The sequence below is a fragment of the Anopheles gambiae genome, chromosome 3 (assembly GCF_943734735.2).
Source record: "Anopheles gambiae chromosome 3, idAnoGambNW_F1_1, whole genome shotgun sequence".
NCBI classification, from domain to species: Eukaryota; Metazoa; Arthropoda; class Insecta; order Diptera; family Culicidae; genus Anopheles; species Anopheles gambiae.
In genome coordinates this window covers 23,074,418-23,087,363 of record NC_064602.1, presented here as the reverse complement: position 1 = coordinate 23,087,363, position 12,946 = coordinate 23,074,418, and the positions used below count along the sequence as shown (strand labels likewise).

The window sequence follows — 12,946 nt, the reverse complement described above, 5'->3', positions numbered from 1 at the left end:
CTCTAGACGACTCAAAGCGGCTCTAGACGACTCCGACCGACTCTGGAGTCGGATTCGGACTAATTATAGCCGGAGTCGGAACAGATTCTTGGCTGCGATTTAGAGAGCACATCACTAGTTCCCATCGTTATTTTACCACACGATAAAATACTTGCAATGGGTTGCCATCGTCTTAAGATAAAACAAGATTATGTGAAAAACTTACAGCACTTCAGATAGTCTCTAAACACTCCAGTAAAGTCCCTTGTAACCACAACTCATGTTAATCAGGCTGAGCAATGAGCTTATCAGCAGTTGTTCCTGTTTAAACGTTGGACTCTTGGCTGTGTAAACACCATTTTCTATCCCTGAATTATGGCTTCACCTCATTATAGATGTGCGTTTCTCAGCTAATGGTTGCTCAAAAACATATTAAAATATTTTAAAGGAACAGCTAGCAAAAACAAAAATCCTTCAAACTAAAATGTAAAAAACGGATTATAGTAATACCAAAAACAACCGTTTCCTTATTTTCATCCTCACAAAACGTGCAGTGTACCTGTTTCTCACACATAACGAGATGCACCTTTTTTTGCTCCTTTCGCTCCAATATCAACATGTTCTTGGTGGAATGTTCACCGCATCTTCGCAAGCCATCAGACCGCAGGGCTTCGATACACCTCTACGTTCCCTCCTGCGCGCACACACACACACACACACACCCAGGCAAAATAGATTGCATTTGCACTTTTGCACCGTACCTTCTACTGCCACCGTGCAGTCACGCTACCCCATAATTCGGGGGGTTTAGACGATTTGATTCGCCTGTCACCCCTCGAGCGCAACGAGATGTTTGCGATTTTTTGTCTATGTGTGTGTATGTGTGCGCTGGATCTAACACTCCCCTCTTCCCCCAGTGGTTCCTTATCGATCGCCCCGGTGTTGGTGATGCACTTCATCAATCTAATAGAAAAGCTATTGCCTAAATTGCAGCCACCGTGCCACACGAACAGAGCGTAGTATCATGCTGAAGTCCACCATTCCATTCCACACACAAAAAAAGAACACATCGTCCACTGCCCCCGAAGTGAATCGACTTTTTCGGCCCAAAACCCCGGTGATGGACATTTCTCATGTGCCTGATGGTGCGATGGTGCACTCGCGTTGCAACGTGAGCAACCGTCCGTCTGTCTGTCCGTGTGTCTGTGTCTTTGGCGAATGTTTTGGGATAGAATTTCAATCATGGCCATTTGCCGGCCCGACACGGCTACCAGTTCAGTGAAACACACACACTCACATACACGATAGGGCGCGGCAGTCGGTGGCATGTTATGGAAATGCAGCGCACATCTTCTTCTGGTCGCATCTTCTACCATTTTTCCCATGTCCCTATTTGATTGAACGCTTCCGAAGTGTTCCGGCACGGCCCGTCGTCAGCCCCGGAAGGAAGAATCACACGCGAGTGGTGCCAATCCGACCGCCGGGCTTTGGCTGGCGTTTAGATCACCTGTTTTTTCTGTCGCTCTTCTTTTTTATACGAGCGGGGAGAACTATCTCACCTTCCTTCCCTTGCCCTCGCAGCTAGAGTTTGCATTGGCGCGGCCGAGTGAGTGTGGACGCGGAACAAATAAACCACCGATCGGTATTTATGGTACCGGGGGCGGCCGGCACATCCTGCGAAATAGAAAAACATCACTTACATAAAACACACTCCACGCTCACACATATGTATGTACTGCACAAAACACTCCTCGATCGTTTCGAAGTCGAACATTTACCAAATGGCATCCATTTGCGCACTGTGGCGCTGAATGTGAACGTTCATTTTGCTGCTGTGTCTATGTGTATTTTTTTTTACTCCACGTACTTCTCTTCCGTGTTCCGTGCCACTGTGTGCTGCGAGGGCTGAGAGTGTTGCTGAAAAAAGGGAAAAACAACGCCGCCCGCCGGAAAAAGGTGTACGGTTGCTAGTCGGGATGGTAGGTTGGTGGTGGACGGGGCAAACCGCAATGCTCTCGTAATTGATGGGATTTATTTGATCCCACGGCGGATTACCCGGTACGTCGGTATTCTTCGATTTCCTGTCGACTGATGATCCACATCGAACGATGTGAACGAAACTCGGCCGACCAGACGGAAGCCACACCACAAACACACACACACACACACACACACACACACACACACACACACACACACACATACACTTCATATATTCCTATCGATTGGATGTTGATTTTTGATTTGTGCTGGTTTTTTATCCTTTCTCTCTCGCTCTGTGGCCCAGTTTTATCTTTTTTGTTCATGCGCTGTACTGGTAATGCTGGCCAGAAAAGTGGACGGCAAAGCGAAGTGTGTGTGAAACGGTGGTGTGCAGGTGTTAAGTGGTTCATTGTGGAGCTTGTCTTACGTTGATCGTTTATGAGTTCATCCTCCCTATAGCGGTGGGTATTAAGCGGTGCGAATGGTAAACTTTACACACTGCACGCGAAGAAGTGTTTGCAATTACACGAACATAAAGACATGTTTACTGGTTCGAATTGGTATGTTATTATCGTTAGCGATGATTTTAGTTCAGTTTGGTAGAAGATGGATAGATGAAATATTTAATATCCTAGCATACTCGAACTAAACTGCTCTTTTCATTAGGTGGTACGATTAAAACTAGCTTACGTGCTTTACTTATTCGGGTTGCGATATCTATATACTGATTGTTATTCATCATTTCTCTACTCACTTTCCCAGTTTGACGAGTTATCATGCCTTAGTTTTGAAGATAACATTTTGCATTGCAAAAAATGGAAACTTTATTGGTAATTTACTGTTATTGTGAAAGTTTTGTATTAGTCGTACATGACGATTTGCAAATGTTTTGCTTTTGAATCATGTACTTTTGGAGCATTTTTATTTTTAAATTAATTGGATGCAACATGTTCAGTGTATTTTGGCCTTAAGCTGTCTTCCATATAACAAGTGCCTATTTATACGCAGCAAGGCATGATTTAACGTTTCCGATTAAAAATTGGCCTATAACTCTATCAGTCGACGATATCTGTTAGCGATTTCCAGTGCACCAAAACGGGATGGCTTTTCTTACAAAACAACACTTCACATCGTGAAACGTACTTCATTGATCAGAGGAACAGGATATGAATTATCGCTGCTAAAGGGATTTTCCAATAAAACTATCGCAGTTCCAGCAAATCCTTATTGCACAATATGGCTCATAGATATGATTAAATGTGCATATTTGACCTCAATTATAAAACAGTACAGGAAATGTAATGTAATAGCTTTAAAAATTAATGTTACAGGCGTTGCCGTCAAATTTTGGCCGTAAGTCATGTATTTTTGTCTCGTAGGCGTCAATTTTTGACAGTGTGCATCAATTTTTGTCTCGTAGGCGTCAATTTTTGACAGTGTGCATCAATTTTTGTCTCGTAGGCGTCAATTTTTGTCAGTGCGCATCAATTTTTGTCTCGAAGGCACCAATTTTTGTCCAATGGTCACAAATTTTTGTCTCTTGGTATTTTTTCGTTATTTTAATATTTTAATAATTGCAGAATGCACAACAAAATTAGAGAGGTTATACTATGCAAAGGAATTAATTCAGGAATTCTATTTGTTTCATATAGTTTTACGTCTTATTTACAATAATATCAAAACAATTTGGAGAAGATTAATCTTCGATTATTTCCTCATTTTGGCATCGTGGCAAATAGTTAAATAAATTCCTAAAATAGTTCTCGCAATCCGTACGGGTTATCATTGTACTGCCATTTTCAATTAAGGAGTACAACGTATCTTAATTTTTCAAAAGCAATCAGCTGTGTTGATCTACGTACCTGAAATTTAGTCAAAAATGTTGAAGAATTTTCCTTAAAATACCAATAAAATATTCATAAACCATTGATTTTTATTGAAATTAAATGTTAGTACAATTAAATAACCCTAGCTACGCGTCAAATCAGGTAAACTCATGTTGATATATTAAGAGACAAAATTTCATGAACAAGCGACAAAAATTGGTGACCATGAGACAAAAATTGGTGCCTTCGAGACAAAAATTAATGCGCACTGACAAAAATTGACGCCTTCGAGACAAAAATTGATGCACACTGTCAAAAATTGACGCCTACGAGACAAAAATTGATGCACACTGTCAAAAATTGGTGACTTCGAGCCAAAATTTGACGGCAACGGCTGTATGATCCTTTGCAGAGAATCAAGGCTACAAGCATTATTAAGCATTGAATTTAGGTCGACGGAATTTAACTGCAAAGATCCATAACACCAAATGATAACTTCTTACAGGGTTTACCACGATTTATTAATCAGTTTTCATGATTTTTTGGTGCCTTCCCATGATTTTTTTATCGTATGCCATAGATTTTTGGTTCGTTCCCATAATTAATTGGTATTTTCCGGTTGTATATCAATACAATTAGACCAAAAAAATCTGGGAAATGGCCAAAAAATCGTGGGAACATACCAAAAAAATATGGGAACCCACCAAAAATTGATGGAAACCAACCAATAAATCGTGGGAAACCCTGTAAAGCACTTTAAACAATATTGCCTATTTTAAAATTAGTAGATAATCTTAAAATGATTCTTTGGGTTACATATTGACAGTCAGATGCTTTAAGTTATATGTTTCAGTATTTTTATTTATTCATTTTTACTCGTTCTCTAGAACTATGTGTTTCCTATGATATCAGTTTCAGTTAGGTTCATTCTTATTTAGTTATGTAGGCCAGTCTAGGCTTGATGTCTTTTTTTAATAGATGAAAACAATAAATATATTTAAAAGTGTTAAAATAACAATCCTAATTATAATAATCATAGCTGATATTGTTATTATTTTTCAAAAAAAATTATTGCTTGGTCTTAAACTTCTTCAACACCGTTTTTTTTTTGTTAAATTTTCTCCCCATTCCCAGGCTAATGAGTATGCATCCTACCAGAACACGCTCGGGCGCCGGTCGACGCTCGTCGGACCGTACACGCACATGAGCAAATACTCCTACCCGACGGACGTCAGCCTCAGCAGCCACTACGGCTACACGTCCTGGGGGCTGTGGCGGGACAGCCGCAACCTGTCCTCCTCGCTGTACGCGAAAAAGCAGAAAAACATCAAATCGTTCTCCATCCTGCTGATGTCGGCCGCGTTCATCGTCGTGCTGGCGGTACTGTGCGTCGCCGGGCTGGCGTTCTACTTCAGCACGTTTAAGGCGGATCTCAGTGAAAGTAAGTAGCTGCAAGTGTGTAGTCATTGAAAACTCCATTGTTTTGTCTCAAAAGCAAGTGTATAAAAAAGGGTAAAAAGAAATTAAAAGATCGAGTAAGCAATGGAATTTATATTTAGTGAGCAAATTATGAACCATTTCTGGCAGGTAACGACTGTGGTGCCATCTAATAGCTTCTCTCTTCAGTATGAAAACATCATTTTCTTCCAGCACTTCCTCACAACAATTCCCGTTACGCTTCGGATAGCACAAAACTGCACAAACATAATGGATAACATTAGCCCGCCCGTTGACAGGTGTGGGCAGCGTGAAACACCTGGCGCATCCATCGTGTCCTCTCGTGCTATGATTCCCACAGTTGTGTCGCCCTTTTTTTGTGACACCTCACTTCCGCGGTACGGTGTACATGGGCTGAAACAACGGCGCACTACGTCCACTGCCACGACCCATGCATGGTTGGACAAGTTGCAAAACTACTCCCGGCATTCATTATGTCATGCCGGGACTTGATGCATCAACTGATTTAATACCACTCCTTCCGGCAGCTCAAAGATAACCATGGCACACCACGGTTGAAGGGCACACCGCCCCTGGTGGCAGGCGGGGCGTATATGATGCTTTTTTGGTTCGGTTTTGTCCCCATACTTGTCTAGCATCATCATCCCCATCATCACGGAACCCTGGCTATGAAGCTCATATCCTTTCCCCCTTCCTCGCTTTCCACGCGAGGGGTCTCTTTGTTGTGGATTTAATGATAGTCCCTGCTTGTGGACAAATGGCGGACGGTACGGGCGCATTTTTTGCCGTGTGCCTTTTGGCTTGCTCACCCACTACTACGCGGTAGGGGTTGTCAGTCTATCGACTGACCATCGGAATGACTTTTTTGCACACCAACGTGCCATCACACACACACACAGTGAGGAGAACCGGTGTTCTGCGAACCATAATTCAACAGTTTTCCACCGACCGACGTCGGTTCGGGTCACCGAAAAACAAACTTTGCACTGGAGCTTAATTAAAGTCAGCTGATCAATAGATGAGCCCCGTTCTGTGATGTGTTTTTTTGTGGTGCTCCTTTTTTTCTGCCGTGTTGCCCGTTGTCGTCATCCTGCGTGTGCTGTTGCGCACGGCAGAAGGTTAGCAAACTCGGTGGTTGGGCTGGCCTGGCCGAATGATATTGTGCTGCACTATCGTATTATACTCATCAATCTTCAATCAAAAAACCACAGCGACGCATGATTAAAAGCGAGAGGCGGTGTGCCGGTGCGTGTTTTGGCATTGTGTTTGCACAAGAATAGAACAAGCAGCGGGTGTGCGTGTGTGGTTTTACGATGTACTTGACTGTGCTGGAGTGTTGTTTGAAGTTCAGAGAGTTGTGGTGTTTTGTGGAGTATTGCATTGGCTGCACTTTTTTCAGGGTAACTGTGAAGAATTTTTACACAAAACATCATGTTTATTATGATGCACAGTCTGTAGATCGATGAATTGGTTAGCAATTTAAGGTCCAATTAAATGTAGAGATAAGTTCAATAAAGAAATTATTTATTTTAATTTTTTTTATTTATCATTAATTTTTACATTTTATAATACATAAAAGAAGAATACTATACTTCTGATTTAGTAATACTAAAATCATATAAATATATTTATAATGTACCAACAAATTCTCCAACAAATGGGATGATTATGATTAAAATAAGGGAATATATAGGGAAATATATTTTTGTAATCAAAAAATTTTTAATTGAAAGATCATTTCCTTTGATGTTTTATGCTTACTGTGTTGATGTGGATTTTGTGATATATCATTCAAGGTGCCTACAAGTACTGCAGGTGGATTCTTAGTCCTAATTTTGGTAGCCATGAGGGATAAAGATTTTTATGGAGAGTGGCAGATATATAGTTTTGGTTGCCAAGAACATTGTATGAAGCTTTGACCTAACTTTGACCGACCTGTAGTAATGTATGAATCTCGATACAATAAAAAAATAATTTCTTTTTCACTTTCTCTTGGGCTCTAAATGGAGTTTTGTGGGGATTAAAAGATTGATACTGATTTATTTAATATTTTGTTTGCAATATCAATGATTTGAGCTCAAAAATTTAGCTTTTCATCATTTTGATATTTTTTTGCTATTTTATGAAATGATCAAATTAGAATAAATTTCAATTTTTTTGGGTCGGTTCGGTAGTGAGTTTCGTGAAAGTTTCGGCTCCTACAAGACCGAACGGAATTGATCTCCTGCATGACCGTCTCGTTGTAATAAGGATTGACCATCAGGTGACGTGACATTAATAACTCTTGAAAGCCTGTGTTAAAAAATATGTTAAGGTATTTAGAGTCAAAAGAACGATGTAAGATTATCACGGATGTTCAAGCAACGCTAATATCTTCGAAACTCATCCATATCACATATCTCGAGAACGCACTGCAATTTATCGAAAAATGGTACACAAGCCGCATAAATGCAACATCGACAGCATATTGAAAGGTAATTTGTTTATCCTCTTCCTTCCCGCCCTCCCTTTAACACCAGCAATTCTGGCCTTCGACTGTACGTTCCGGGTCGCTCGGGGCGACATCTACACGACCGGGTTGCGCACGAACAGCACACCGGTGTACCGGCAGAAGACGGCGTTCTACGAAAAGCTGATCGAAACGTCGCTCGAACGCAGCGGTCTCACCGTTTCCCGCACGGAAATCATGAACTTTGGTGACGGCCCAACCATAGCCCTCAGCTTCCGAGTGTTTCTGGACATGCGGAAGATAAAGATGTAAGTAGTTTGCAACTACCGCACGCTCGATCGCTACGGTTTGGAGAGCTCAAACTTATCTGCTGTGCTATTGTTGTGATTGTGTAACGTGCACGATACATTATATTCTAACTCCATGTACTCCACTTTTTTCCACGTCATCATCGTTGGCCACCGTGCAGCACCATCAACAACGTGGAGGAGCACATCCGGACCGCCTTCCTGAGCGAGGTGCTCAACCCGAGCTCGGCCTTCAAGAACATACGCATCGATCCGGACAGCATCGAGATTAAGCGGCTGCTCGACCAGGAGGTACTAAAGACGGCCCTGCTCACCCGGCATGAGGTAAGCACTTTCCCCGAAACCCTCCCTGGATTAGATAACACTGATGATGATTTGTTTTTTCCCTCCCCCCATCTTTTTCCCCTTTTGCTTCATTTGCTGCAACCGACCGACGCACACTATCACTCATGGCCACCGTGATGACGTTGCTGGTATGACCGTGCTCGCTCAGCCGGCCTTTCCGACCGTGGTCAAATCGTCGCCCGGCGGAACGGGCCCACCGTCCGATCAGGACCAGCGGCACGTCACGAAGAAGACGGGAGTAATCGAAAAAACTATCCACAAGTTTACACCGCGCGTCACGCCGGCCCCACCAGCCCGTGCCGGCGACGCCAGCAAGGGCGGAATCGTCGAGGCGGAATCTGACATTGACATGGATAATTTACCGGTTATACAAGGATCGTTTGAGATAACGAAAACAGATGCCGACATCACGCAGAAGCGAACCGGCAGCAGCAGCAGCAGTACGGATCCGGTCGGACGTGTGCCGGTCGCTGCCTCGACGCTCAAACCGTTCGCCGTCAGCCCGGCCCAGATAACGATTAGGGGGAGCGACCGGACGAAGGGGACGGAGACGATCAAGGCGGACGGTGAAAGCCCATCAACCGGTGGCTACCGGTTCGGGCAGCAGGCGGCGGGCGGCGCCAAGCCAAAATATGAAACGGCAACGGCTAAGATTGAAAAAATGGATAAGCTGCACGCTGCAACGACGAAGAAAATTAAAACGACTTCACTCAAACCACCGTCCAGCCCGGTGGGTGGTGGTGGAGCTGGACGTCGGTCAACAACAGCAAATGTCGGTCGAAGCACAACCACAACAACGACAAGGTCACCCACCACAACAGCGACCACTACGACGACAACAACGACAACGACGATGGCACCTACCCAGCCCGTTCGTAGCAGGACACCTACGCAGGTCGGCAGTACGACGACCAGCCGGTTGACAACGCTCCGCTATCAGGTATTGCCATCTCAGGGCATCGGCTCAAACGAGCAGCCATCATCGTCATCCACGGAGGACGACTCATCCGACGAGGAGGACGAGCTGGTCGGCGAACCGACCGACACCGATTCGCATCTCCCCGTCGTGGTGGATGTGATTGGGCTGCCGGGCGACACCGAGAGCGAGCTCAAAAACGACACCCTGCTCGAGACCATCTTTCAGGCCATCCTTAACGACAGCATCCCGGGGGAGCTGGCGCCAGAACGGCGCCGGATCGGGACGGTCGAGCCGGACAGCATACCGAAGCTGGACGTAAATCTGTTCACCTCCGCCCCGGTGCTGGATAAGCAACCGTGGCACCCAATCAATCCCAATCAGCAGCAGCAGCAGCAGCAGGCGAAGGCCGACCAGCGCACCGGTCTGCCCGCCCGGAAGAAGCCCTCCCTGGCGGAGGAAATACTCTACCGGAACCGGCCGTCGGACATCGAGAGCGTGCTGGCGTACACGGAGAATCCCAACGGGCAAATTTACTACCAAAGCTACACCAATCCCAGCTTCGGCTCGTCCACGCTCGGCATCGAGCCGCTCGGCGTGGCGGACGTCCGGCCGTACCCGCTGCCGGTGGACAAAATCCACGAGGAGGTGATACCGGACTTTAAGTACCTGACGCCGACGGCAGTGGATGCGACCGAGCAGCTGCTCAACCTGACGCTGGACGACCAGCGGTTCGAGCACCTGGGGGATGGCGTGATTGCCAAAAAGCCGGACCAGTCCGGGGCACCGGATGAGCCGGCAGCACCGACGGTGACGACGACGACGGAAAAGGTTGGCGACAGCGCGACCACTCTCCAGACGCCGATGAGTGGCAGTTCCGGCGAGGAAAGTCAATCGTCCGACGAAAGCTCCACCGAGGCTTATGGAGAGGCATCCGCGACGGAAGGCATCGATCCGGTACTGTACGGGGGTTTGAATGGGACGCACGATGAGGCACTGGTGGACGTGGGGATGGATCTGGAGTCACGCAACAGTCCGGACGATGCGGAACAAGCGGCGATAACTACAACGCCCAGTCCGGCAATCATCACCACCGCCGGTGGATCAGCGGAGCAGCTTGAGGAAGGCACGGAGCAAACCTCCACCACCACCATGCCGACCACCACGTACAGCTCAAGCGAGGAGATTGAGCGGGACGCGGAGGACCTGCTGATTACCAGCACGACCGAAACGATGCCATCGAGCTCGGAAGAAAGTTCCGTGGAGCTTACCACGGCGATTGCCCCTGCCAGCAGCGCACCGAAGCGTCCCGCCTACGTCGAGGTGGAAACGTTAAAGTACACACCCTCCACGCTACCGCCACCCACCACCAACACACTGCCGGAGCTGTTCCCCATCACGAAGTGGGAGTTTGTGAACGGAACGCGACGCACCACGGCCGAAAAGCCACCCACCAGGAAGGTTTTCAACGAAACGCTGCAAGCCCTGGTGATGGTGAACGTGCAGCCCGATGGGACGACGGCACTGCCCCGCCAGCCGCTCACCACCGACCTGGACGACCTGAAGAGCAACCGGCCGAACGGCACGACGCACCTGCAGAACCTGTCCGACATATTCGACACGCTCGCGTCCAAGCTCGGCATCCAGCCGGAGGTTTCGAGCAAGATGCCACCGTTCTCGTCGTTCGCCAAGATTAAGAACCAATATCGTAACACCGCCAACCGGACGGCCAGCCGGCCCACAACCACCCGGCCTAAGCGAAAAAAGAACCGCCCCACGAAAGTCCCGAGCAGCACCACGACGACCACGACGGAGCAGTACCCGGAAACGACGACACCGATGGCACGGGTCATTCCGACCGTCATTAACGACGAAATTGACGACGTCGTGCCGGTGATGCTCGAGACATCGTCCGAGCTGTCCGCCGAGCAGGCCGTCGTCGGCCAGGCGGAGGTGGAAGTGATCGATCCGAACCAGTACGAGGAGATGCTCAAGTCGATGGCGGTCGGGAAGCACGCCGGGACGACGCCCTACCCACCGTCCACCCTGGTGACGCTGCTGCCGGTCAAGTCTAACTCGGGCATCCGCAACTTCCGACCGAAAACGAAGCGACCGCCGCCCCCGGTCACCCACGGACCGCCGGCCGCCCCGGGTGATAAAACGGAGAGCAGAAAAATGGACCCGGCCCAGGCGCTGGGCTTAAAATTAATGAATGCAAATAAAACCGCCGACGGTGACAGGCGCGCGGCCAGCGGTCTGACCGAGCAGCATCCGGTGGCGGTCGAGCAGCAGCAGCAGCAGGGAGGTAGTAATAAAAATAACACAATGGTCGAAACGGTGGTGAGGGCCAGCATGCGCTTCGAGTCGTAAAGCTAACCGCCCTCGGGGGTCGCGGCTTCCGGGTCACGGGGGAGCAGTTCCGTTTCAAAGCGTTCAATCTACGGCAGCAATAGCTAGACAGAGAGATGACAAAAGTAAGAGGGAGAGAGAGAGAGAGAGGGAAGCAAAAAGGTGATAATTGAGTGACGGCAAACGCGCTGGCCACAATGAGCGCGGTCACAACCATCGTTGTGCGTTCGGTGGCTTTGAGGTGATCCCAAGCACAATCGCTCCCCAGTGGAAACTCATCCCTCTCTCTCATACACACACTTGGTGTGTTGATGGTCCCAGGTTTTGGAAAGATAAACTTGTGTCTCGGAGTGAGACACAAAAAACAGTGAGATTCGTTTTTAAGACTACATCGTACCGGTTTGTCAGGATTGTAGGATTTGCTTACACGTAAGACTGATGCCCGTGCGCGTGTGGACACTGGACAGCTTGGGAGGCTTGGGCAGTATTCCAAGCCCCAGCAGGTCCCTATGGTTTTGGTTTTTACACGCATTGGGCACCGACTACAAACTTAAACCTCGATCTGCTAAGCACACTGGTTAGTGTTTTTAGGAAGTAAGTAAATATAGGTGTAAGTAAGTTACCTTACGAGCAGGCGCGCGGTCGCGCGTACTGCAGATAATTTATTTCTAAACTCGAAACAATCGTGTACGCGTTAAGTAACACTAGCAATGGAAGCTGCAGGATCGAGAGATGACACACGCACGCGTGTGTGTAATCTTTCTCTCGCAGGCACACATTTGTACAGGAGTAGCACGCACGCACGCACAGGGTGTGCTGCACTAGTTGCTAGTACAGGTGCTCTAATTTATTTTCCGTATCACATGCAGCAAACGATGCATCTAGCAGGAGCAGGCATTTTCGCTCCCTTGGCTTTGGATGCGATTTATGAGGGGTGGTTTTTCTTTATTTTTTAAGCAAATGTGTGACAGTGAAAAACAAACAAAAATACATACAAAACACGATATTGGAAATTGAATTTTAACTTGTACTGCCGGGCAGGTGCGCTGTATTTCAGTAATAAAAATTGACATGAACAAAATAATTGATGTATTGTTGTCGGTGGTGCATGATAAAAGGGTTGAGAAACCGTTCGAAAAGATTACCAAAAATTAATGATTAATAGCTGATAATGAACGATAACTACAGACTTATCGGTGCGATTGCATAAGGTAATGTATTACGCAGATGTAACTCATATTTGGTCAATGGCAAGTTTAACGATTCTAGCAAGTTCATTATAGTGAATTTTGACACTTGGAGACTGAAATCAATTTCTACACTCCGTACAAAA

The 12,946-nt window shown here is 46.8% G+C and overlaps 1 protein-coding gene across 1 annotated transcript in view; it reads left to right on the top strand.

Moving 5' to 3' along the window:
- Window positions 1-12,697, top strand: part of LOC3291876 (proteoglycan 4) — a 60,438-nt gene extending 47,741 nt beyond the window's left edge. The window contains exons 3-6 of the mRNA XM_061658366.1: window positions 4,923-5,229; window positions 7,766-8,003; window positions 8,165-8,327; window positions 8,497-12,697. Coding sequence (XP_061514350.1) covers window positions 4,923-5,229; window positions 7,766-8,003; window positions 8,165-8,327; window positions 8,497-11,634 — 3,846 coding nt within the window. The 3' untranslated portion in view covers window positions 11,635-12,697. The remainder of the gene's footprint in view (window positions 1-4,922; window positions 5,230-7,765; window positions 8,004-8,164; window positions 8,328-8,496) is intronic.
- The last annotated feature ends 249 nt before the right edge of the window (window positions 12,698-12,946 follow it).